General features: G+C 37.3%; 1 protein-coding gene across 2 annotated transcripts in view; it reads right to left on the bottom strand.

Moving 5' to 3' along the window:
• LOC128302311 (pleckstrin homology domain-containing family G member 5) overlaps positions 1 to 27725 on the bottom strand; it is a 78702-nt gene that overhangs the window by 10802 nt on the left and 40175 nt on the right. The window contains exons 2-8 of one of the 2 annotated variants that reach the window (XM_053039146.1): positions 7189 to 7278; positions 4043 to 4513; positions 2820 to 2911; positions 1745 to 1836; positions 1387 to 1670; positions 1134 to 1296; positions 919 to 1013 (exon numbers count right to left, since the gene is read on the bottom strand). In XM_053039146.1, coding sequence (XP_052895106.1) covers positions 919 to 1013; positions 1134 to 1296; positions 1387 to 1670; positions 1745 to 1836; positions 2820 to 2911; positions 4043 to 4513; positions 7189 to 7278 — 1287 coding nt within the window. The remainder of the gene's footprint in view (positions 1 to 918; positions 1014 to 1133; positions 1297 to 1386; positions 1671 to 1744; positions 1837 to 2819; positions 2912 to 4042; positions 4514 to 7188; positions 7279 to 27725) is intronic. The other variant, XM_053039223.1, reaches the window with a different exon arrangement.

Here is a 27725-nt window from a genome sequence, read left to right as displayed (position 1 = left end):
AAGCGTTGATATTTTTTTTATGTTGAAGTGTTCCTGAATAAAAATATGTGATTTGCAAAAAGTGGAAGAAGCTATGACATGAAATTACTTTTCCAGTGCTAATGTGTTACACGTATATAATATGCATTAATATTGATAGCGTTGCAGTATAGTAATAGCTGCTCTATTAAAAAGGTATAAACCGTAGTAAAACTAGAAAAAAATCAATAACCAATTTGGAAAGGATACTATATAATACAATTAAGAACCTATTTGCAATAAAGAATTCATTTAAAGAATGTCGGTTAAGATCTACGACTTGTCGGCTGTATACTTCATAAACGAACGCGTCCTTTTCAAATGCAAAGCAAATGACACGCATCATTCGGTTCAGTGTTATCAAACTCGTACGAGAAATATTACTAATATGTACATGTACATGAAAAACTCTCTTCCTTCTTGACTAAAAATGTAGGAGCGGCTAGTATTCAGTCAATTTAGTAATATACAAAGATAAATAATTGCTCCGGTTATTGTACTCCCTAATCTCATATTTAATTTATATCATATATACTGGTAGCCAAGGCTGTCAGTCCTAGTGTACGAGAAAAACAATCTCAACCGCAGCACCTGCTACCAGCAGAAATATGGGGCAATAAAAGTTAAACCAATTCATTTGCTCACAATCTACGCGCACCGACCAATGCAGGCGGTGGGTAAAAGTTTGTCGAGCGATCCATTTTGGGAGTTGAAAACTAAAGCGCGAGCCTTGATCCTTGTCAGCGTTTCTTATTGGATGACATAAAGAATCTTATCTCATTCGAATGTACCCAAAATTTCATCGTGATGTGCAGGACCGTGGAAATAAATTTCGTGGATGGGTCCTACACACTTTACTCCGTATCTCACAGCGCTGCTAAAATGGAACTGTGTACTTACATCTGTTACCGTTTGTAGAGCGAGAATGTAGTATACTTCGGTCGTCACCAGCTCCCAGATGGCGGATTGGATTTTCGTTTCCGCTTCGCTCACCCCTTCGTACATCGGCCAGCAGATATATTTTAATGGAAAACATTGGGGAAGAATCGGAAGATCCGAGAAGGATGATATAACGGTGACTGACCAAGATCGAGATAATAATTTTTTCCACTTACCAGCGCAATTGACGATCTCCGTCCAACATTGAGGTAAGTTCCTAAGGCCTACTAAAGCGTCTACATACTCGGGGTTATTGAAATTACTGGAGGAAGACGACGATTTGGGTATTTCTTTGTTGTAGCTGTCCAGCAATTCGCAAAGCTTCGACTTTTGTGGTCCCTGCAAAAGCGAAGGATACATCCATAGAAAGAGTAAAATACTGTTTCTCTATCTAACTTTAACCCTCAATGCAATCAATATGTAGCATACCTTCGATCCAAATGGTATTGTCCATTTTTGTTTCGATTGCTTGCCAGAAGCTGACGATGCTTTGGGGCTTTGGTCATAGTTGTCGTCCGTGGAGGTGGAGGTAAACAGTTTGCTGGTTGACGACATAATTGAGGGCTGATTACCTACGGATGCTGCTTTCTGTAGCGTAAGGTGACCACCCGCGCGCCGATTCGACGTTGGATCACGCTCCGATACAATTAGCGTTCGACCCGCCAGAGCAGATATGTCCATGTTGGCGTCCAGCGGTTCCGTGTACCGTACGCCTTAGGTCAAGAAATGTATGAAAACATTAGTATCGTAAAGCTTTCGCTTATCGTGTGATAGAATGTGCACTTACCCGTCTCATGCGGATTGTTGAAGCCATTATCGGTAACATAAATTTGAGAGAAACTCAAACTTCTTCGTGAGAGTGAGGTACGTAAACATTCACTGGAATTCATAATAATGGACATGCAAGTGTAATTGTATTAAAAGAGTGTAAGAATTGTAAGAAGAATGTGATGATTGTAAAATCACCACAGATCTGGTGTTGATTTTGACGTATTGCCTTTGATCAAATATTAATTCTTACACTAAGAACTTCTCTTTAAATGCTAAAATTCTTGTTTTATATCAAATAAAAATCCTTCTTGCCTACAGCAAGAAAATATATTTTAATCAAATGGACCTTATGTCTGGTGCTTTCTGCTACTGGCCAACAGATAACGACATTTTTTAATTATGCTTCATGATTATCAAATCTCGTTACAGAAAATCACAGTAAAAACGGAATAAAAAACAGCCGAGCACACGCTTTACAGTTATTCTGTTTCAGACATTCCAGTCAACTTATTCGCAAGGTACATTACTGCTTTTTTTTCTTCAAGATTGTCGCCCAATGCGACGGTTGGATATTTACTTTTTGTACCAGTACGTTAGCTGGTGGGCAGCATTTGCGTTTTATGTGGTACTTGACGTTCTCATTTAATTTGCACCATACTGTGTCGGTTAGCTTACGTACCGCTTTTTGTTGCTTATTTTATTGGCGTGCCGACGCAAGATTTTTCGAGGACCAACCACACAACAAGCCGGTAGAGTGATTAAGTGCAACACATACGAAATTTTAACCAAATTTATGCAACGCCTTGTAGGGATTATACCCATTTTATACTAACTCTAGGCTACTGTACTTTGCTAGTATAATAGATTTAATAATATATATATATACTATTATACTTTAAAATAAACATTCTATTAAAACTATACAGTTGTAGAAGCAATTTAAATTTCAGCTTAGGTCAGGTGTCATTTTTATTATCGAACAGTTAAAATATTTTTTCAAATTTAAATCTAAACCATCGTCGCCAAAGTCCTTGTACAACGTATCGCTGGATATTAGATAGTCACAAACAATAAACAATTTGGATACTTACGCAAGTCGTACTCCTTTGGTGGCCGGTATTAACACGCCTGGATCGTTATGATCGCTCTCGAAGCAAACAGAGAAATATTCGGAGCTGGAAACCTGGTTCAGTGGTTGTGTTATGCAACAGTTCGCCAATGAATGCCATATACCGATAGACGTTTTTAGACCAAAGTTTGTTCCAGTGAAGTTGCATTGTCCATTATGCATTTAAGTGCATTCCCGGCGTCATGATTGAGTTTGTTTTGGCGAAAATGTAGATTGTTTTTATATGTATCCATGTAACAATTACATTATTTTGTTTGTTATTGGAACCATGTGGGAAATAAAGAAAAAAAAAAACAGTGGATTTCATCGGATTAATCATTTGTAAATATTGCTATAGCATTTTTTTTCAATAGCATTGTTATTGACCTTTTTCATGATTAACAAAATATACAAACTACCAGTTGAGTGGTTTTTTATCAAAATAATTCAATTTTTTTGTCAATTTGTTGTTTATATCGTTATCTACAATCATATCTTTATTAAGTGTTCATAAAGATTTATTATATGTAATTTAAAGTTTGTATATTACGTAGTTCGTGATCAATACGAGGCAAATAAACAAAAAAGGTATATTCAACAGTAATAATACAATTGATTTCAATGTTTAACCCAAATACAGTGACAGGTTTTTGTTAATTTGTTTATTAATAAATTAAATTCGCGTGAATTAATTACTTTATGAAACAGAACTGAACGATGCTTAAAGCATTTTGTTTCTCCTTAGATATACTGAATCAATTTTTCTGATACGATATAAATGGATCGCTCTTAAAAATACAAAGCGCTACTGGTTTTACAATTGAAAGGATTGAAAAAGAGAAACATAACATGCAATAGTTCATGTAAAATTTTGAAAGATAGCTTATTTTGCTCTAAGCTCAAATCCACACAGAAAATAGTGGCAGTTTGCTACAAACTTCAAATGGTTTAATCAATATAATGTCCAACAATCGCCCATCTGTGCAAGCAGCGAAATCACGATGCATATTCATCTCATACGTCTAAAGTTCGCATCAACTGTTCTACAACTGTCAAAAAATATGTGAGATACATAACTGAAAATCAAAAATTGTATGATACATTTTAAAAACTCAAGTAAAGTCAAGTGTAAAAATCAAGTGAACTTTTAATAAAAGTATCCTGGAAAGCCTGGCATCCTCTGCATTGAAACACAATCGTACTCACTTGGCTGCGTGTGAGAACTGGCTTCTTGCGTTCGCGGTGTAGAAAAGAGGAGGATTTCTTTTTAAGGGAAGAAGACGATGAACTGGTGCCACTTAGTCTACTGGAATAGCTCAGGGCAGTCTTTACACAGGACGGCGACGTGAGCATACAGCACGTCCCGGAACCCTGACATTCGTGGCCCTTATCCATGCTCTCCTGTTTCGGACACATTCTTGCGTCCGTATCACTGATTGAGATGCCGTCATTCGTCTCGCGACGATGGCCCCCGTCCCCGTTGTCGTAGGCTGGATTGATGCATCCGCCATCACTGTTGCTGATGTCGATCAGCGCACTGCCCGAGGTTACTGTCACGCAGACGTCCTTAGGCGAAACGGCGTGAACGGACGATCCACCAGACACGGTGTTGCCGCCATAACCGGCTGATCCACTTGCGGATGCGATCGATGTGTTGGATGTGTCGGAATTATCACTCTGTGTCTCATAAAGTATTATTTTGGTTCGAAAAGCATCGACAGCAAATGCAAGTCAAACAGTGTAGCAAGTACCGAACAAGAAGCAACCAATGATTTGTTTAAAATCGAGCGATAAACCAGTGAAAAGTGATTCAATGTTAAAAAATAGTTATGAGTTGTAATTATATTATGAAATTTTTAAATGTTTGTTTAAAAATTTGCGTTCATTATATTAAACAAAACGTAATGCAATTATTTTTGATCCATGTGTAAAACAAAAAATCACAGAAGCGTACCGTAGCATACGAGGAATAGAAGAATTTTAGAGAAATAGAGAAAGAGAAAGAAAGTTATGAAAAGAAATAATGTATTTATTTAGTAAACTAACCATAAACTATCAAATTGATCTACATTTGACGTCCACAAGTTACAATACTTCACATGGTAATTTTGTTTTCGTTAAGCTCACACATTTTCAACTACAAAACATAAAATGTACACACTACTTTCGTCACAACTACACTATCTGTAGCCTGTGTAAAATGTACGATACTACTATGGTTTCATGCAAATAAAATGGCATTCTTCAGAAAAAATGACGCTCAAGCTAAATAACTGTGACATTAAAATATGATAAAAAAGCTTATCAACTTAGAATAATATTTATTTGTCATGGCTTTTATAACGTTTGATGATTGCATTTTTTTTAATTGGTCATTTAGTTTTGATATACGATCAGCAGAAAATGTTGACAGTAAATTGAATCATAAATCGGTTTTCCGGACTTAACAGTATTTGAAAAGGACTTAAAATTGTGCAGCTACTCAAATTGTGTACAATATTTCTAACACGCTAACAGTCAAATTTTCAAACCACCTATCGCCATTACTGTTTAGTTTAAATTTACTGCAATGCACACTGCAATCTAAAAATGAATTAAAAAATCTTAATAATGTCTCTCCTGTACCATCTTGTAATATCATGCAACATATGTCAGTTAAATATGTAACACATCTAGGCACTTGATAACAGTTATTTTCTGTTCCCAGTTCGTTAATTAGTTCACCACGACTTTTTTGTAATATAAATCACCTATCTGATACTATGCGTTTCTTGCTTCTTATTTTTTTATTTTTTATTTATTTAATTTGTATTATGACGGCAATGCCGTATTTAATCTTGCTTCTTATAACCCATATGATATTCAGTCACGCTATATGTTGAGCTTTCGGTTTGGGTTTCCTTTGGGTGAGATTTAACGTGCCTCAATCCGGTCAGCTGAGAAAGTGTGCCTTCCAACTAAACAGGTCCTTGAATATCATTACTGATTAATGCCTGATTACACGAGGTACTGCCTGCGGTTCCGGACCCAGCGCAATGAATTTCCGTAGCATGTTGAGCGAAGAATGGGGTCCTTTTCTTCGAGATGCTTGGAAAATACTACAACCTCAATTCAATGCCAACCATCATATGCTGTGTGTAGTTGAGTTGTGACGTGTATCGATGAAGGCCGATTTCATCAAGGTTGAAGGGTGTTTAAAAATAACTCATCACTATTCAATGCAAGGGCCTCTCAGCTTGAGCATAAAGCGGAGGTGGCAAAAAGAAACAAAGCAAACCGTCTTATGGGGTATGTTGCGGTTTGAGATTATGTAAGACACATATGAAAAATAATTCTTTCAAGTTTTTCATTGTCGTTAGCTTATTTTAAACAGGAAGCACGATAAGCTAGCGCATTTTAGGCAAGAGATTTGTCCATGGGAAAAGATGTATTTTGTATAGATCTGCACATTCCAGAGTATTAACAATTGAATGATTGGTTTGTGATATTTTTAAAGCATTTCCGTGAATCTTAAATATTTTAGGTGCTGTTTTCATAAAGCAACGATTAAAACGGTTTGAACTAATTGCAATTTAAATATCTTCGTGGTGAAAGATAGGTTAAAAGCGATGTATAATAAATGCGATACATGAAACCGTTTTCCAACCAATTTATTACAACCCATCTTCGATAACATCGTCACGCAAGCACACATTTTTTAAGCAGGTCGTTGAACGTAGCGCACGAAAAAAACACTATCCTTCGACATAAAAGTTATGAAGGGCAATTGAGCAGTGACTACGATGATAAGCGCTAGACGGTCACGTCATTAGGATGATACCAGACAAACGAGAAGCGAGTGTTGAGAGAACTGTACATGGTAGTTGAAAGACCAACCACGTTTAATTTGCTAGTGCGAATGGCTTCGAAAAAGGAGAAAGGTTTCGTATATCTCGGAAGCAGAACAAGGCTTCAATTCAAAGCAAAAGTATCAACACCTGCACGAGTTGTACATAATGTAAGGAAATTTATGTATTTGCACAACGTGGAGGAATACGTGATGTTTTGGAAACCATGCATTTATTTCAAATGTGACCTATATTAAAGTTTGAACACGCAAATATATTTGGATCATGAAATATATTTTCACAGCTATACCCAATTCCCCCCAGCTTTGCATTCCATACGTTTATTAACCGAGAAACAGATAATTCGAGTGTGTAGAATTAAAGCTTTAATGATATATTTAATACATTAAGAAATTTAACAACATCAAACTAGCGTGGATACAATGAAGCAAAATTGTTTAGTATAACACAATATTCAAGCTGCACACAAAATACCAAGCTAGAGCGATTTACAGTGATACATACCTTTCTGATGTGCGGATCGTTTGTTATAATAGTCGGTGTCGTGGCCTGGCGCTCGATATCATCCAGGTGGGTAAGGCTCAAAGATTTCATCTGTCAGCAGGACCGGCCGTGTAGCCAGCAATGGATACAGCATAGCATTCGAATGACAGGTGGATTGGAGAGCAGGATAAATAGAAGGATGGTAAAAAAGAAGATATACAAGAAACATTAGACATAATATAGATCATTCCACGCACTTTACAATTATTTCCTGAAGTTATCAATCACGGTTCACTGCCGTTGTGCACATTTTCTTCGCCTTGCCCCCATATACTGAGTGGAGGTTGCTGGTGCGGATTGAGTATTAAGCACCGGTTTGTACAAATCATGATAAGTTTCAAAAGAAAAACATACCAATTCCAAAAATCCCCGATTCAGAAATTAAAGACCGTAACCTTTGCTATGCTCATCAAACAGAAACTGGTTAAATGGTAGAAGTAAACCAATGGTAGAAGGGAGACGGCATCGAAATCACGAGAAATGGATTTGAATTAAAATTTCCCTACAGCTATAATCATTCGTGTCAGATCCAATCGCTTCGCTTCGCAGTTTGCAATATTTTGTCAGAAAATCTTTCTGCTTCGCAAATAAACATTATCAGCATGCTGTTGCACGCCATAGACCAAACAACGGAGGTTGCAATGAAAGATTGTTACGGAAAATATTGTTTTCGCAGTTTCTTTCAACGGTCGTTCAATCTGAGAGCCATTCATTTAAGAAAACTCTTAACTACATTAAAAAAAATGCTTCGAATCTTACAACCTACCCAAGACGGATGCTAATTGAGGCTACAAAACAAACGCTAAATGAGTAATCTTATCACATTAAATAAAAACGAAGCAACGGTCGACTTTTTCCCAGTCATCTGTCAAGAATGTAAAATGGGAAGTTTCTTTTTATCTGGACTGGACAAAAAGTAATCAGGCAGCAAGAAATTATTTCGTGTATGCGTAGCAAAAAAGGAAAAATAAGTGCTTTTTCCGTAACAGCCATGCGTTTGCTAATGACCCTAAAAAGAAAGAAAAAACAAAATACCTGAAAAAACTCAGATGGGTGGGGATACGGATGGGGGATATACAAATGATGCAGACAGCAAAAAAGAGCACCTTCATTGAAGAGTATACAATATAGTTTCAAAAAAAAAAAAAAAAAATAGGAGGAGCATTTAGGAGCTATAAATAAAGATATTAACTCAGTTAGTAAATTAATGAGACTTTTTGAAAGATAACGTGAGGTCTACTGTTCGTACTTAGAAATGTGTCTGCGATATTCATATTCATCAAGACGTTAAACTGAACGGAGTCTTGCATCTTAAGTTCAAAAATCGGTCATGCACACATAATCGATTTCCGTAATGCTCATTTTATGCTATTAGCAGCATGTTCCCCGTAAAAAGTAAAAGACTAAAACAGACTTCGTCTCGGAAAGGTCTGCTGGTTATTGGTGGAAACAGATGCCAAAACAGTGTATCCGTCCCTCGTTTTGTAGGAAATATTTGGATTACTTGCACGGGAAGTCAACACTAAACATTGCCATTGGAATGCAAAACCGGGAATTGTCGAGCAGACAAAGAAACGTAACGAATGATCCGTTTTCCTACCCGGAGGGTAGGCTGTAACAATTTATGGCAGCCGAGCGTCGTTTGACGACGAAAATGTGTTATTAATGAAATTCATTGTGATTTTCAACGGTAAAATGCTTTGCCTTCTGTTAATCGGGCACTGAAATGTAGCAGGGGAAAGCGTTTCAGCGCAGCGTTGTAGCAGGGGAAAGCGAGAAGAATGTATAAAAATGAGGATATACCGAAGGAGTCCTTCAGGAGTGTGGCCTACAGTAGGCGTGCCAACAGATAGGAAAGCGAGAAGAGTAGGAAGGAATCCAAGGTCGTGAACAGTGTGTCAAGTCAAACGAAAGGTAAACGATGCGTAGAAAAATAAAGTGAAGTGGAAAGAAGCAAAGAAAGCCGAAAAACAGCAGAACGGTTTGGTATGGTAGAATGTTTCCAGAAATAAATTTAAATTGAAAAATGACAACCTTGCACCACGGGTTGTCGAGAACCAAGAAACGGAAACACCATCAGGAAGAGAAGCTAGCGACAAGCGATGGGTAAATACAATTCCGGCACGGTTTTCAGTACCGTTCATTGGGGAAAGCGAATCGCTCGTTAGACGTGAGCAAACGATGTATCAAACGGACGAAGCCACCGATTGCAAGAATTGATTTGACAACACGCTGCCAGATGTGTGGCGGACTTCATACATAATGTAGCTTAAAGCACTGTGAACTAGGAATTGCATGTTTTTTAGTCGACTTTTTTTCTCATCGAAGAACTGACGATAGGCAATGTTTGGCTTGTGGAACGAATGAAATGAATTATAATGTGATGCAACCATATAATTTAGAGCGATTATGGTCTCATTGATGTTTGATTGTTTAATTGATTTATATTATTTGCTTATGAATGAGCTAATAATACACCGTGTCCAGGATATATTTGATACTTCGCCATTTTAACGTATCAAAACAAGTGATAGCTACAAGTGTATACAAAAAAGTGAAAAAAATGTCAAGTGCAATGAATAAGTGGAATCCGAATTGTGGAAGATGATAATCTGTATTATGATTATTTGCGCCGGACACATAAACCGGGGTATTAAGAGGGGTGAGTACTGCAGGCTCCGGGCGAGTGCAGCAGGATCAGTATTCGGGCCCTTGCGCGTGAAATTGGTGTGGCTCCAAACACTGTCAAGCATGCATTGAATAAAGATCTTCGATATGCATCCTACAAAATCCGCAAGGGTCAGCTTTTGACGCAAAAAGGCCGCGAGAAGCGTCTGACGCACGCTAAAAAACTCCTGAACAAGATCAAGTATCCGGCGGAGCCAGGAACGATCTGGTTCTTTTCTGACGAAAATATTTTTTTGTCAGGATCAGAAACTGAACGATCAAAACGACAGATGGCTTTCTTACTGTGCTATCGACGGTCCGCGGGTGCCGCGAACAAAGTTTCCAAAGACGGTCATGGTGTGCGGGTGCTCAACGAGGGCTAGTTTCTACTATCTGGCACTATTCGTGAAAGATGCCTCTATACGATACATGATGGATACGTGACGAACATAGGTAAATAATAAACATAGCATAAGAAAAGCACATATTGTAAACATATCAGAATAAATAATAATTATTAAACAATAATAGGTCGAGTTATCCTATATTATAATTAAGAACAGGAAAAGGACGACATCGGCAGGTTGACACCGTTTCTTTTATATAATAATAAAAATATTATTATGTTCATACAACATAAAAAAACTAACCAAAATTTAGCACACCATTTGTAGAAATCAATAGAAGAAATCCATTCGTTAGCGAATGTTGCTCATTGCTAAGCGTGAACAATGGAGGCGCATGGTTGCTTGTGGGTGTAATTTTATTTCAACATACAGGATAAGTGCATCAATAGTGGTGATAGTGGAATTAAATACTATTCCTACTATAAATAAAGCTTAATACGTTCAGCGCCGCATTTGGGTAATGCCAATGGTTAGCGCCTGGTCGTATCACTTACAAATGGGTGATGTGCTATACAAAAAGCCAAGTAAGCTTTGACAGCAGCCCCACGCCAATTGCCAATTATGACCATATTGGGCTCTATATTCCATCTAAAATGAAATATTTATTACTTTTTTTTATTTCTTCTAATATGATGGCTTTTGCCGTATTATCCTAAAATGAAATATACAGATTATGATATTAAGGAAACACTTTCATATTTATGTTATGACATTTCTTAACCCTGCATCATTAGTTCTAAACTTGCTCTTGCCAATGTAAAATCACTCATTTTTAAAGTATGTCGCCACAATTTTAGACAATCCTTAACGTTTTGCTAACACAGTTAAGAAAAAAACTATGTTTATGCTTATAATCACTATTTCTGCTTAAAATCAACACTGTAAATGACTTTTATTAATATGTAAAAGTATAAAATTATATTATATTAGTGTTTTTTCTTCGTTAGAACAGCCTGGCCGTATCGACTTTTTTACCACGTAGCCGGATAGTCAATCCTTGCTACGGGGGATTGGACCGGATGGGATTTTGGTCCGGTCCATTCATGTGAAATCGGCGCCGCTGCCATCTTGTCACCGGACCGCTCCTTATAATATATTAGTATTACGTATTAATTATAATAGGTCTTTCATTTCACTTAAAGAAATGCTATACAGCATCGTAAAAAGCATTTCAATAATTGATACAACTGATCTCCTGGGATCTAGTTATGGCAATATGTTTAATTTGCATCGCTTGTATGAAGTTTAGATGTGCTTTGTATTTTGTTTCACTTAAACCCCCACTGTACACTGTTTACCATAAAAAAGAGTAAGAATTTTGTACAAGTATCATAAATATTTCTAAAGTTTTTTTTGCTCCTAATCCTTCTGATTTTTATCCAGCATACTTCGTTACTTTGTGAAATATTTTATTAATATTCAACCCAAAACTCTTACCTGTAACTTGGATGGAGGCGATACAACCAAACATATTTTCATGGTCGCCTTGAGAAAATCGTCCCGCTTTTTGCGTACATTATCGGGCACGATCTCCGCTGTCCGTTCGCTGTGTCGTAGCCCATCCAGGTCTGGTAGTGTTTTATTGCAACATGGAGTTGCAGCTAATGGGGTGGCATTCAGTTCCGACATGGACATTACTGCGGGCGTTACATTGTCGAAAGTCATAGATGGTAGCTCTTGATTTTTATCGCTCGCACTTGGTGGCGCAGGGGTTGGCGGCGTTACGTAGCATGCCCCAGTGACGATTGAAGATGCTACTGTTGCCGGTGACGATGAAGCGTTACAATGTGGTGTCATTGATGTTGGATCGATGGACGGATGAATGCAGGTCGAAGAGTTAATGTTCGATGTACTAACGAAACCACCAGGCTGTTTCTGAGACAGTCGCGGTGGCACTGGTGGTCCCTGTGGTGAAGAGAGAGCCTGTGACGGTGAACTTCGCGTTGTGTGTTGTAACGGTGACGTTGATTTCAGCATCAATGATCGAGTCCGTTTTGTGCCCGAAGTAACAAACGATGTGATGGTCGTCGACGGGCCACCATCGCTAACTGGTTGTGCATTCCTGCAGTTGGATAAGGAAGCTGTCGATGGATCGGTTGGAGAGGTGGCTGATGGAGAGCTGGAGGACGTGGGTGAATTCTTTAGGCAACATCCAGAAATGTTGTTAAAGTTAAGTATAAAAGGATTATTGCTTCGCTGGTCGTCAGGTTTGGAACATTGCACGTTTGACTGATGTTGATGATAGGTAGCGATGGGTCGTGCTCCTAAACTTCCAGCGTTTACCGTTGGTGGATCGGCGCTTGAGTAGTGTGCGTAGTGTGATGAACCGTAACTTGCTTTGCGAAATAATGGTGCCTGATAGTTGGTAACTGGTGAAGCAGGCTGTGTTTGTGGAGACTGCTGTCGTTGTAATTGCTGTGTTTGCAGCATAGGATGTTGATGTTGATCTTGTTGCTGTTGCTGCTGTTGCTGACGTTGTATGAACTGTTGCGTAGTGCTGGATATGCGACTAAATTGATGATAAATCTGATACTTCGGCGGTGATTGAGCGGCTGTTTGGTCGAAGCTTCGGCTTAGATTTTGCGGCAAAATTAAGCTAAAAGCAGAGGTGGAATTAGTAGTGAGCGGATTCGAAACGTTTGCCAGAGCAGTTTCATTTTTCACTGTCATCTGCGAATCCTCATCCAGCATCGTTTGAGTCGGAGAGAGCAGCATGGAATGCGATGATGTTGCTTTTGGCGACGACATTGTGGCAGGTGACGGTGGTGGTAATGATGAAGGTGGTTCCGGAAGGGAAGGCTGCGGCTGACTGGTTGAATGCATATTACGCTCGGGTTGCGCCGGATAGGCATCGCATACAGGCGATATCTGCTCGACGCTACGCACCGGCTTTCGTTGTTTGATACTTTCATTGTATTGTTGTGCGTTTTCATCCATCATAGGTGGTAAGGTGTTGGTGCGGATTGCTTTGATATGCCTCTCCTCAATATTAAACACCGTCCGTGGATATAGCGACAGACTCCACCAGGGAAACTGGAAGGGAATGTGCAGGTGTATTATTTCAGCACATTTGACCACCGTGTCGAACGTATCGATTTATCGCGCAGTATCCAGAAGAGAGATTTTGCCATCTCACTCCGCCCGCTTCGAACTGCTCCAAGTAAAATGCGTGTGTAGGATCTAACTTTATTCGTTTCGACTGCTCACACGTTTCCGGTGGCTCAAAAGTATGAAAAGTTTTCATTCCGATGTAACAGTGTTGATGTTAGTGGTTCGCCTTCCAACTGAAAAGTTTATATATGATATGCTACTGCTAGTAAAACGTTACAAGTCAGCGCTATTTTCTAATGTAATGTTTTGCCGTTCGGTTGTTGTAATATAATATAATAATAATGCAATAATATATTTAAATTAAAAGGTTTATTGCTACCATAACCATTATCGTAGATATGAAAATATTTAAAGAAAATATTACTTTGTGCTGACTGAGCTATGGACTAAGTTGTTTTAAATGACATTGTTTTGATCTGCAAGAAACAAAACCAAAAAGTGAACCACGAAATCTATTCAACATAACCAATTACGCTTGGTATGCAAAGCGTGCAAATAAAATAGCAACACGAAAATGTTATTTACTTCAATTTTACTGCAAATTTTATTATTTAATCTCGGAGGTTGCAATGTACCATGTTGTTTCCAAATTGATTTCTGAACGTATTCACAACGAGTAATCAATATTGAAGAATCGATATTTCTTCCACAATAACAGGATACAAAGGATGAGAATTTAAATAAAACTTCATAGAGCAATTTGACTTTAATTAGTTGAGATGAACGCAATGTCTACAGCCCCAACATAACACTGCTTTCCATGCGAATAATGTATCAATCAAAGGTAGTTGGAAAATCAATATTCCATTCAGAACCAATTGATTTGCCTACATAAATAAGGTTTGAAATTGAAATTTGTGTATACAATTTAATTAACACAATTCAACTGTAAGTAATCAAATTGACTTTTTATATCCGAATGTTACAGGCTCCAGCTATTATGAGGCATAACCACTTTTTCATTGTATTTCATTCGCTTAACATGGGTAAAGTTTTAATTTGTTGAACCTAATTTTACTGGGCTTTCTACAAGTATCCTCATAAGACATAAAAAAATGAACAAGTCATAAACATTGATTAGAATATTGGTGTGCCGTTACAGGGTGGTACTCAGTATCAGAGATAAATAATAAATGTCGCAAACGGATTTGTTGGCATGAGGATATTGTTATGGATCGCTCCGGGCCTCTGTATAGGAAATGATGATTGATCGCCAAATGTGATGGGAAACATGAGACATCGTTGTTTTAAACCCCTTTGGCTTTAAAGACGCCTGACTTGGACATATACAAAAGCCTAAAAAAATGTGTAAAATTCTTCATTTTCTGTATAATGTACAGAAAGCACGGAGAGAGAATAAAGCAAGTAGGCGTAGAGTGTCAACCGGAAGAGTTCTTGTTAAGAAATCGGTTTATTTTCTTCACTTTGGTGCTCGTTAGTAAAGTGAAACTTGCTCAGACCGTGCACCAAAGGAGTGTACCTAAATGCATAAAAGCAGTTGCACAAGGATTAGTGCTAAGGCAACAAATCGTTCGATGTTTCGATCCTTGCAAGGCTACGTACGGAAAACCTTGCACACGATGTGGCACTGGTAATAAAACATTTATAAGCGTCATACATAATGTATCTCTTGATTTGTGCGATGGGAAAAGAAAAGCATTATTATTGCTTGTTGTGTCTTGGGGACAGGTGTTTTTCCGCATTTTCTGCGCTTTGTGTGGAATATTCTATGACCGTATGAGGCTGCTTTAGGCATGCAGGAGGGTTCTGTCAAGTTTATATACAATATGACGCCAATGTGCAATGGTGGTAAAGTCTAGCAGCGAAAATGTTGACGAAACGTTCATTTATATTTCCAATGCATTGCACGACAAAGTATTGTGGCATGGACATTGTTCTTTTTTGTGATTTTCAAGCTGCATCATTTATATTGAGCACTTCTACATCCATTATTAACTGTAGTAATACTAAAATGCAGTCACGTGTTTGTTTGCACTATTTCAACACAAAACAAAATAACAGATTAATTTGTTTAAAACCTTTTCTTCAGCTATTTGAGCTTAGATTCGGATAAAGGTAATACTTTTGAAAAATGTATCCTTTTGGTATATTGTATTATGATTTTCCATTCACTGTCACTATCCCATGTGGTAAGTTTGAAGTTCTCGAAAAATTCACCTATTTTGGGTCAAACGTTGGTATTGACGACAACAATGAAGTTACGATACTCTGGTGGGTGTTGATTGCTTAGCAGCCAAACTTCTCGCAAAAGCCCGAGAAAAACAAAATTCGTGGCTATCGTAGATTACTTATATAGTATCCACATACGTCTTTGAAACATGGACCATGTCTGAAACTAATGAAACCCTTCTAGTAGCATTTGCAAGAAAGAAAGATAAAGAGATAGGGAGACATGGGAGAGAGAGTGAGAGAGAGAGAGAGAAAGAGAGAGATAGAAGGAGGTAAGATAGCTTATAACAATATCATATTTGCCCACGAATGTGTGGAAGGACAATGGAGGAGCCGTTAAAATGACGATCTATATCGACTGTATGATGAATTCATTATCGTACAACGAATAATTCTCGTCAGGGTTCGATGGGCTCGTCATATCATTTGAATACCGTACTACCTAGCCCGTAACGTCATTTTAGATAACCAAATAGACATATGAGGTGAAGTAGGCCAATATCGAGATGAGGTGTTGGCGTTGAAGTAACTTTCATGAGTTTTTTGTAAAAAAAAACTTATTATTACCATATTGTTTTTAATAGTGTACAATTTTTTGCACAACTTTTATAGAGAGGAAAGCGAGAATTATAACATGGCTAAAAGCATATAAATATTAACATATTAATTATTCTCCAGACTAAAACAAACTATAATGTAACAACCGAATATTGACGAGTAAAAGAATAATTCGTTGGAAAAGTTGGATTTTACCTGCAGCAGTTTATGTTTATACCCTGAGACAAGATTCTTTATGTCGTGGTGTTAATTGTGTCACACTCTTACAGAAATCAACAATAATTTGTTGAGCAGCACTTTCCACCGTAGGGTTTTCTATTTGCCCGCCTGCGCTACAACTTGTTTAGTTTTAATCAAACTGACTTAATTGGGAGCCTGTAATCAGAGTGATAAGTTAGCACTTCTAGCGAATGAGTATCCTAACGTTGATGGTAAACGCTCATTCGAGCCCAGGGACTGGCTATAGGTTTGAAAGAGCTTAAACCTTGCCGCACCTAAGTAGACAATAAATTAGTCCCTCTTCTCAAAGGTCTCCATTTTCTCGTCTCGGTGAAGATGACTGTCCTGGTGTCAAGTTCTCGGATGAAAATTGTCGCTCCATTCCGTAACGTGTACCGGTTGGCTACGCTGTGAGCTTCGATCGACGTTTGCTTACGAAGCACTAACGTAACGAGACGCTACTACGGGATGAAGATATTCGTGCGAGAATTTACAGCTATTATTCCCACTTGACATCAAGGATTAACTACTACGCAATCAGGTTCCATGATTTTTGCCTTTCTCGAGCGTCGACAGAGTAAGAAAACAGAGTGCGTATTCAAACAAACCTAATTTGCGGTTGTTGATCCAACGTATTTGCCTACATTGAATTGACGAGTGGTTTGTTTTGAAAACGTAAGCAACAGGAGTGACTTCAAAGAGTTTAGGGTGACTGTTTTGTTGGATGGATAACTGAATGTTTTATACCTTTCGAAAACTACGGCAAGCTTATAAAATCTGAAATTTGATGGAAAAAACAGAAACAAATAGGAAACAGAAAAACAGATTCATACGGATAGGAAATAAGAAATCGATAAGGTGAACCATCCTTCAAAGTGGTTTAAATATTGATCAATCTCCATCAACCACCCACTGTGAGTGATGACCAATTTCCGCAAATCAAATGCAATGCTCCAAAATGAAGCGCTTCATCATTAGTTTATGGTTTACCTCGATACTGCGGTGAGACATGCGTTGTTTATTTCGGAGAAAACTGATGAATAATTTGAACTGGAAGTGAGAATATTGTCAACTGCAGTTATCCATGTTAAAATCACGAAAAACTTCCTCCCTAATATGGCAAATATGTTGGGTGATAATTACATTACGTTCCTAATCACATAACACAATTACAATGAATATTATGTAATATACATATTGAATTCATTTTTTTTTTTCAATTTATGAAGAGTTTAATAAAAAGCAATATTAAACTTATGTCGTTCGTTGTAAATAATATCGTTCTGTGTATAAATTAGATAAATATAATATGGGAATGCAGTCTGTCATGTGTCGTCAAACTTACCATGCCATCATTCACGGTAATCTATAAAACAACCAGAACGAGTAGTAGATGGAGATAAAACCCAACGAATGGCAACTTAATAAAGTGACAATTCACAAGGGTCAAGCAGAGTTTAATTAAAGCAAGAGTGGCTTGCTATGAGTTCACCACAATTTCCTTCTACGGACGCATGTGGCGTCGTTAAATTATGAGCCACTGGAATGAAGAAATTAATTTGATGCACTACGACCAGAAGCAAGCGGAAGATCATCATTCCTCTACAAGGCTCTATTGCGTATTTCTTTTGCGAGGTATAATTGCCCGAAATGACCTAAGGGTCAACAATTTATCTAGGACATCCTCGTTGTTGACAGCTAGACATCAGGGGTTCAATACTGTTTATGATTTTTTGAGAATTAAATGCTTTCGGGCAAGAAAAACAACACAGATTGCCTTCAAACTTCATCCAGTATGATGCGATATTAGGGTGATTTGTCAATTATTGCACAGCTAAGGAAACAACGAATATATGTCTGGGAGAAAGCGAAGCACTATTTTCTTGTGTTTTTTTTATTTTAGACAAAATAATAGGATATAAATTCAAGAAACAATGATTTTGAAATACACCTTAAAGTTCAAATATTGCACTTTGTCAAAATGACCGCTTTCAATCATAGCCACGTGGCAACCAATTTTTTTACAGTTTATTTTTATTTATTTTTATTTTTATCACCAACTTGATCGGCTAGAATGTAACTCTTAAAGAACTTTAGTTTGTTACCATATTTAGTTCCGCCTGCAGCGTGGGATTATTATTTTGGGCATTTCATTTCATTTCATAAAAGATGATGATTTACGTTACTTATTCGTGAGAATTATCTTTATTTGTTGGACTTGTACGTGATGGAGAATTCTTAACTGCTTGACCTAAGAAATCCATTGGTTTTTATCAGTGCCGTAGAAAATATTTAACTCTGCATTAAAAATTCTAAGCAGTGAACTAAATTTGGAATGAATTAACATTCTGGTGCAGATATTATGCAGACTTCTCAATATTTTAGGAAAACATGTTGTTTTACATAAAAGTTTTCTAAATATTTATAAATGAAACAATTTAAACACAGTGTGCAATAATTGTGTGGTGTGCAATAATAGGCAATTTACCCTAAATTGTTCATTTTTTAAAAACAGATTACCTGTGATATGTATAAGAATATCGATACGAACAAACGTCATTGTGGTGAACATTTAAGGAAAAATACCGTTTGGTTTAAATCTACGTTCTTTTCCTGATTGCTACCGGTGTAATGTTAATTAAATTGGGTTTTGCGAAGGGTACCAATTCGACTTTGTAAACAAATGTTTCCTTTCATTTTAATGAGTGTTAAATTGTCTCAGTACTTTATAATCATTTGATGCTTGAATTAAACAGTTTACGCCTTCTATGCCAGATGCTCTAACATATTACCGAAGTGTTAAGTCATAAAATTACAGTGTTTGGACGATTATGTCATTTATAATCGTAGCAAATTACCTTTGCAAGTAGCACTGTTAAAAATACGCGGAAGAAGTATTGATAAAACACAGACGTGTGGCCAAGACTTTGGGTGAAAATCGAACATGGGCAATTATCTTCCAGAAGCGAACATCAGCGTCAGGGTTCTGATGGGCCAGGTGGCTTCGAAATAAGCTGCAAAGTTACGGAAAAAACTTTGGCAATTTCGGTACTCGATCAAACGCGATTGCCTGCTTCTAGGAGGTACCGAGAACATGAGAAGTAATAATCGGTAAAAGTTTTAGAAGCAATGAACAAGGTAGCAATAAAATCAGAATCATTATTTACGCTGTACCAAACGCTTTCGCTATAGCTGTAGTGAGAAGGTGTAATGCAGTTTTTGTATCAGTGTGGTTTACCTTTAAGTTAAAAAAAATGGTATGGTCGTTCCATGGAGACTAGCGTTAGCGACTCGTGAAATTGAATCACTGTCTACAAAAAAATGAAAACAAACGTATTTTGAAGAGTTATGCTCAGTAGATTTGAATTATTCAGGAATGTAGGTATTTTGGAATGAGAATGTATTTTGCTCAATTCATATTAAGTTCGAAGTTCAATTTACTCTGTTAAACAACAATCGTAATTACAATGTTTGACATTATCAATTCTTTTTAATGTTTGACTATCTTTTTTTTTACAACAGAAGAGCTTGAATACAAAAATAATTTCAATCACAGTTAAGAAAAGTGAAAAATAAAATTTATTTGTAACAATCTTTATTCTTTCTTGAATTCAGAAACCATCTTCTCATATCATAATTGAGATAATTGTGATTTACTTTTCATGTACATTTTAAATGTGGAAAATGACTCGAACAACTGCTATTTTTTATATAACTATACTGCTATATAGATATTTTATATTTATATCAGTTTAAAGCTTTATCATTGTATTTATCTATCTTTCGATAGCAAGCTAAACACATTAGAAAAAAAAACAAATTACGGTTAATCTTTCTTTAATCCACATCGTGAAAGTCAATCCCAGTGCGTTGGCTAACCAGTGCGCTAGTTTTCATCTAGCCTCGTTTCATCTCCGCTGCAGTAATTACTCTTACTTATTGTTGTTTGCTTGCCTGTAAAAACTTAATGGTACCTAATGTCGGAAGGAGAGGAGGCAACATACACTTGTAACTTCTATAGACTGGATGGATGAAGTTGAGTTTCCCAGCCAGAATATGCCAAGGTGAAATAAGTAATGCTGTTTGTTGTTTCGCGCAAACTATGAGAATCTTTAGAAAACATTTCTAATCAGAACAGGAAACAGTAGTGCAATTTGCTACTTATTATATGTTTTTCGATAAAGACGGTATTATAGTTAAACGATAAAGCTCTGCTTGTTTCTACCAAGTAATTGTTAGCAAAAGGAGTTTAAAATGTAACATATCCTCGGGATGAACCTTGCAATAATGTATAACTACAAAATGGCGCAATAACTTCGCAAACAACACAATCAGTACGATCATGAAATTCGTTTGCTTTAGGAGTATTCCACGCTCAATTAACATGACACAAGGATTAAATATATAAATATCAAAATCTCTGTTTATAACTCTTGTCTCAGTTTGTTCTGAACTGACCATTCAACTAAACTAACACATAAAACAAGAGAATAATGTTTTCATTACTGCATTGTTCAAATGTCTACAACATTTCAATCCTTTGCGAAAAATATAAAATATTCTAGGTTTTATCTCGGGTCCGTAGCATCAAAGCAAAGTCAGTACGGAATACAGAGTGTTGGAATCAAAGCGAACAAAGCGCCTAAATGTACATAAATTTGGATTTTACATCATACATGTAAAGTATTTATCACTTGGATGAATACTGCGACTGTGTAAATACTTATTATTCGATGAAGTTTCGTAGAACCCTGTTTCGTTCATGTTGATGTTTTAGGTGATGAACAAGAAAAAAAGGTTTGTTTCCTCCGTGATCTTTTCCTTATTGCCGCTTTTCTGCCATTTATCATGTTTTTGAGCATTCTTCGATCCATTAACGTGAATTTCTATCGTTGGCTTGATTTTCGATTTAGATAAAACGAAGCACCACTTTTAGGTCGGTTGCGCGTCAAGAAATACAGAAATGGCCGTGCCGAGTTTTTCTGTTTCTTAAGAGTATCGTAAACACACTTGCGATCATTTCGTCACATTTACACTTACACACTTACATCAGTATGAACATACTATAGCGGCCTTCACATTCAGGTCAATATGATAGTCAGAAGCAAATTATAAGGAAATAACCCCACAAAGCAGTCACTAATTGAACATTTTTGCAAATGAACTGAGATTTCATTGTAAATAATGTGACCTCTTTCAGTACACACGATATTGCCAATGTTTAAACAAATAAACAGAGAAATAAACAATAGAGCACAACAACAACAACTGCTCATGAAACAGTATGGATATGGGTAATCTAATTAGGGTGGGTCTTTCGGTACGGGGAATACTACTTTAGTATTCGCATATACACTTAAAATACTAATTTGGTATTTTTCTGCCGCCCGTATACTAGATTAGTATGTTCATAGTATACTGCGTACTATATTAGTATATTCCCGTCTACTAAAATAGCATTTTCCGGGTATACTAAAATAGTATAACGTTAGTAAAATTTTGGTATTCGCCGTACTAAATTAGTATATGCATCATTAGTACAGCAGATTTATGCTTTGATGCGTTGACCGTAGCACTGATTCAAGGATCGGTATAGGTATCGGTGCCGGTCTTCACACAAGAGGGCTGGTCCTAAATCCCATCCGGGCCAATCTCCCGTAGCAAGGACTGACTATCTGGCTACGTGGTACATTTAAGTCTAGTAAGCCAGAAAGGGCAGCCATGACCTAGACCTAGAAGCTCGTTATGCTCGTTAGTAGAGAGAGATGATCCTGAGTGATGATCCCCCCACTTGCTGGTGAGGGTATGCTACACCGTGTTGTTGGTTCTGCTGTTCTGTTGTTGTTGCTACTTTTACCGATGCTGGAAAGCTAATGTGATCCTGTGCCCACTATTAATGGCAAAAGCAAGATAACCCAATGCACTGTCAAGCGCATCTGTTCTGCGTACAACAGCAACAGCGGTGGACAGCAGCAGCGTCAGCGACTTCTTTGACAACCAAATAGCAGCAGAATCCTTTTAGCAAAGTCTTATTTCACGTACACGTACTTTACGACACGGATACACAAAGTTAAATAGATTTCTGTCCTCTGCTAGAAATCGATGCGTAGCAGCTAACAGTTTCTTTGGTGTAAGCCATTTTGTTTTTACCGGCAGTTGCTTTGGCTCAACTGCACTTTCTACAACTTACTATCGCTTTCAGGGTTTCATTTTATTTGACACGATTGTAATTTAAAATTCATTTCGGTTTGGTCGCAGTATTTCAAATGAATGCATGCATGAATAATGCATGAAAAAATCACCAAAATCCTCTCTAAAACGTAAAAATATAATAAATCATATGGCATTCAGTGTAGTTACCGGTGTAAGTTTTACAGGGATACCTTGGTTACGTAAATCCCTCCCCCTACCTCCTCCTTCCTCCCCCTCACTAACTCATTGAAAAATTTCTCATGTTTGACGGTAATATGGTTGCTCGATATGAACTATGATTGCTAGATCATACGTAAAATTGCGCAATGGTTTTACCCTCCACAACACCTTCCCACTCCCCTTCCCGCTTCCATAATGGAACATTTCTCTTAAGTGAGCATATGTGTGTGATTTTTCTTTTGGTACCATCAAACGAGGAAGGGTCCGGTACATGTGTACTCGTATAACGATACCCGAGTATGCCGAACCAATCTCGAACGATGCACGAGCGTTACGCGTTATGGTGTTTCTTACGAAAATGTTTACGAAAACGAAAGTGTTTAGAACAATGTTTTCGTTGTGACGATCTCATCCAATCGTATGGATTTTAGAACTATTTAAGTCTAACAGCGATGCAAATCTTACTGGGATTATAACAATGTAGTTTGAACAGTCTTGTACACGGGGATATCATAAAGTTTATTAACAATTTCTCATGGATTTGAACCTATATTTCTCCAGTTATCCGAAGATAATTCAACAAATTTTCTATCTGTTTAGAGCCACCTCATGCCTGATTTTTTCACCAACGACTGACAGGACCAATGCCAAATTTCTGAGCCTTTAGTTGGACGTACAATCCAACTTCGAATAAGTAAAAATCAAGAAAGACGGAAATGATATTCCAAGAACCATAATGATTCATATCCTATGACAATGCTAACTATGTCGTAATACACTGACAGATTGTGTCGGTTAAAACGTCATTACCGGCTTGCAAACTTGCAAAAATTGTGACAATCGAAATACTAAACACAATACTCCACGACAATACTGTTCTAGAACACACAGGCAGGACATTTTCACGGTTCAATCGGTGAGGAAAAATAATACCAGACGATAAGTATCGCAATGGCAATAGCTGGCGAATATTACGGAAGTGCAAACAAGTATAGCTTCTATTCTAGCAACTAGCAGTCGGATAATTTACGGAATGATGAAAACATTAAAAGAAACATCAAGTAATAGAATACATGAATACGTTGAAATAATAGGCAACATAAAAGTTTGAGTTGAGATAAAAGGTGATGTATTGCTGGCACCGGTCTTCACACAACAGGACCAAGGAAAAATTACATCTGGACCACCAAAACTCCGTACGCAGAACAGTCTATCCGACTACGGGTAAATGAAGTAAAAAATCCAGAAATGGTAGGCCTAGATCTCTTGAGGTTGTTGTGCCCATAAAGGAAAAAGTCTTAGTACACTGCATAGTAATATTGCGTAGCCGTGTAACCAGGCCGATATAGCTAGTAGTGGAAATAAAATGTATCAATTACTATGGCAAACAGTTTAAAGTCGACTTTTTCATATCCCCGATTCGTCCAGCCTCATAATCATACATAAGTACGTAACTAATAGCGATTGTGTGATACCATAAGGTGCTCTTCGTTCTGCCATTCCTCCTCCTCATCCTCCTCCCATGGCGCAGAGTAGTTCGGCATAGTCCAACATTCCTTACCTTCTCCCACCTACCAGGCCTGATTGCATCACGCTAATCCATACCTCCCTCTTCTCCCATCGAAAGTCCAGGTTGGCATTGTCCACCGGTGTGTTCGTACCTTCCTTTCCTCCTTCCCAACTAAAACTCAGTATCGCATGGAAAAGTTTCGCTGCACACTCCAGCATAGAGTAAAATCACAAGTAACCGTGGGAACTTTGTTGGCAGTTAGATGGCGGTCAGTTAGGGTCCCGAACTTCAAGTAACAAAGTTATTAACAACCATTGGCGGATCCTAAAACAATCGATGTAGAGCCGCTTAAGGCGCCGTCGTCAGGAGGGTCTCCGAAGAAAGCTAATAGCGTAAAGACTGAAGATTGTAAAAAGTGTTGGTATTCGGTTTTATTCATGTTAGGTGAGAGAGAGGGCCCCATGTGACCCCATAAGAGAGGGCATGTGAGGGCCCCTTGAAGATCGGCAAGCCTCCTTTTGTTCCTACGCCCCAACTACCATTCCACTCAGGGTCTCTCCGCCAGGAATCCATGCATCCGCCACAGTTGTAACGTATTGTGCGTTCGTTACTTAGTTCTTGTAAACACTTTTTCAAATAAATGTCTCAATCGAACAATAGTGTACTAGATCTGGACTATGCATCGACCTGTATCCTATAGAGACTTTACTCAAAAGGTCGCGGATTGGGAGCAAACGTCGTCGTAAGTGATAGTTCAACTCAACTAGGGTAAAGCAACTATGTGGGCTTATAACTTTGATGCGGTCGCCATATTGAAAAAAGTTTTGACGTAACTACTATCAATAACGACCATAATTTTATCTCAGAAGTGTATTTTGTTAATGTTTCTTGATTCTTAAATTATTAATTCTATCCGTCGTTCAGTCTGCTCTGCTTTTAAAAAGGTGATCAATTGTGCAGAAGATCACTACAGCATTCCGCAAGAGTAACAACAGTAATTGTAAGCGTTATAATCTTCGCAAGCCAAATAAAACATGTAAGTACAAAAAAACCTACTTTCTGAATTTTCATGCATCTAGGTTCGATCGTTCCACACAAAGTGGCTGTAGTAACTAGATGGGCTTATCCCTAACGGTTTGACATTTACTTTTTAGAAAAAAGAAACAACAATTTGACTGCGGTGGGTTTGATCGTTTATCAGGGTATGTGTGTGCTTCTTATCCTATGTAGGCTGCGAGAAAAACGAGAAATCTTCTTGTTAAGTCGTGCACATTAAAAACAAATTAGATACAACGGTTGAATTAAATAATTAAAAACAGTTAAGTATTACACTTCTTACATGCAAGCTTACAAGTAGAAAAAATAACAATCTTGCCAAACAAAGCTGGAAAATCAAGGTACTATAACAAACAAGAATATGACAAGAATAGGTGGTGTATTAGTGGAGGCGCCGGTCTTCGCACGACAAGACCGAGGAAATATCACATTCGTACTATTCGACTACGTGGTAAAAATAAGCCTATACAGCCTGGCCGGAAATAAAAAAAAGAAACAAGAATAACATTGCACCCTAACCAGGTCTTGTTCAACCATTCCTACATCATAAAAACTATTACTTCCAGAGCTTCGCAGCTGGTATGTGTATCGTTGTGTAAGTGAAAATTTACGTATCACAATCGAATTTAACGTGAAAACTTTTTCCAATATAGCGACCACACCTAGTTTCTTTACGCACTTTGATTCAACTTGTTAAAATCCATCATAGTATGCCAAATGTTATTAAATAAGCACCAAAGATGATGTACAAAATGAGTGCACATGATCTCCAGGATCGAAACTACTTGGAACGAACGAGTAGCATGATCGCACTAAATATCATGCTATGAAATAAATTTAATTTTTAGTTCAAATTAATTTTTCTGAAAAATATTAAATTATTTTATTATCATTGAAATAAATAACAACTGCGGCGTGTTCAGCACGATTTGGTCAATCCCTAAATAAACCCCTGTTTATTTAGATTAACCCCCCCTCTTTGGATTAGATTACGAAGTTCTTTTCACGTACGGGTGTTCAATAACTCCATACTCCAACTATAAATATGCATAAAATATGTTTACACATCCTTTCCTTAAACTTTACTTCAAATCGTAAATCGTTCGTATTCACATAGTAAGTACACTGCCTTCGGAGATGGTTTAATATAAATAAATTGTAATATACCTTCACTATATACAAAAATTCTTCGAAAACTTCGCAAGAATGTAATGTTATGATTATGTTTAATTTATTTTGCGAGAAAAATATCATTTTTTTCTTAGTTTTCTTGATACAATACATCATATGTGCCACTCTCGTATGTCTCTTTCAGTGCATTTATTTATCGATCGTAATTTTGTTGTTGTCGGCCGAATGTATATCAAATGGAAAAGAAAATTGATTTTTAAGATCTTTATCTCTCATTCTCTTATGTTCATAATTGCTTCGTTCGCTTCATTGCAGCCGCTTCAGTTGATCAAAACGCTAAAGTCATTCACGGTGCTTCGATGCTTTTTTGCAACATGGGAAACTCTCATTCTCAACTTCAGTGAGGGAGGATACACGGTACACGATGTGGAACATAACAACACATTGAACAAAGTGGAGACTGCAACACGACCGGAGCTTTTGTGCGGTGATTTTTATGCTCCATCAAATGTTCGATCACTTTTATCAACTCTCCCATGGCAGTAGACAAGTTGGTGTAGCCGATTCTTCTATTCTTTTTCTTTTTTGTATCCTCCCTTTTCGTTTTTGTATACACCTCGTGAGGCAAGCATAAAGAGAAGAGTCAGTGCAAGGTGATGAAACCATATTCTACTTCTTCTATCGACTGTATATCCCCAGCATCTAGCTGCCATACGTGAAACCAGTGCGGGGGTTTTGAAGATAAGATACACAATATGGATAACCCAATCTTTATTGTATGGAGGACACCATCACATTGAATTAAATCTCAGGCGTCTTTAAATTTGGTTATGAAAAGCAATACTCTGGTGAAACTGCTGCCAAAATGAATCAAACAAAGCCACGATACATACCATCCTTGCTAGAGAAGACATGTTATCCACCGAAAATTATTTATTATTTTATCTTTTATTCTATCACTTCCATCATGCCATTCCCAAAACAACGCGTTCATTTTGGTTTTGAATCTCGACTGATCGTATCTCAACCTCATCTTTATAGGAACAAAACGGATCCCATAATATTTTAGATAGGAAAAGTGTTTCTTTGTATTATAAAACTGGTAAAGTTATGAATGTTTTAAGCATCATATATATTTTATGATTTTGTCAAAAAAAACAATATATTTGACTTTACAATGGATAATCCAACAGTAATAATAACAAATCAAACTAGCAACGGATAACATATGGTTACTTTCACTTTTGTACGGCTTGCACATAATTAGAATGTGCACT

This window comes from Anopheles moucheti, chromosome 2 (genome assembly GCF_943734755.1).
Source record: "Anopheles moucheti chromosome 2, idAnoMoucSN_F20_07, whole genome shotgun sequence".
NCBI lineage: Eukaryota > Metazoa > Arthropoda > Insecta > Diptera > Culicidae > Anopheles > Anopheles moucheti.
This window is presented reverse-complemented; position numbering and strand designations above follow the sequence as displayed.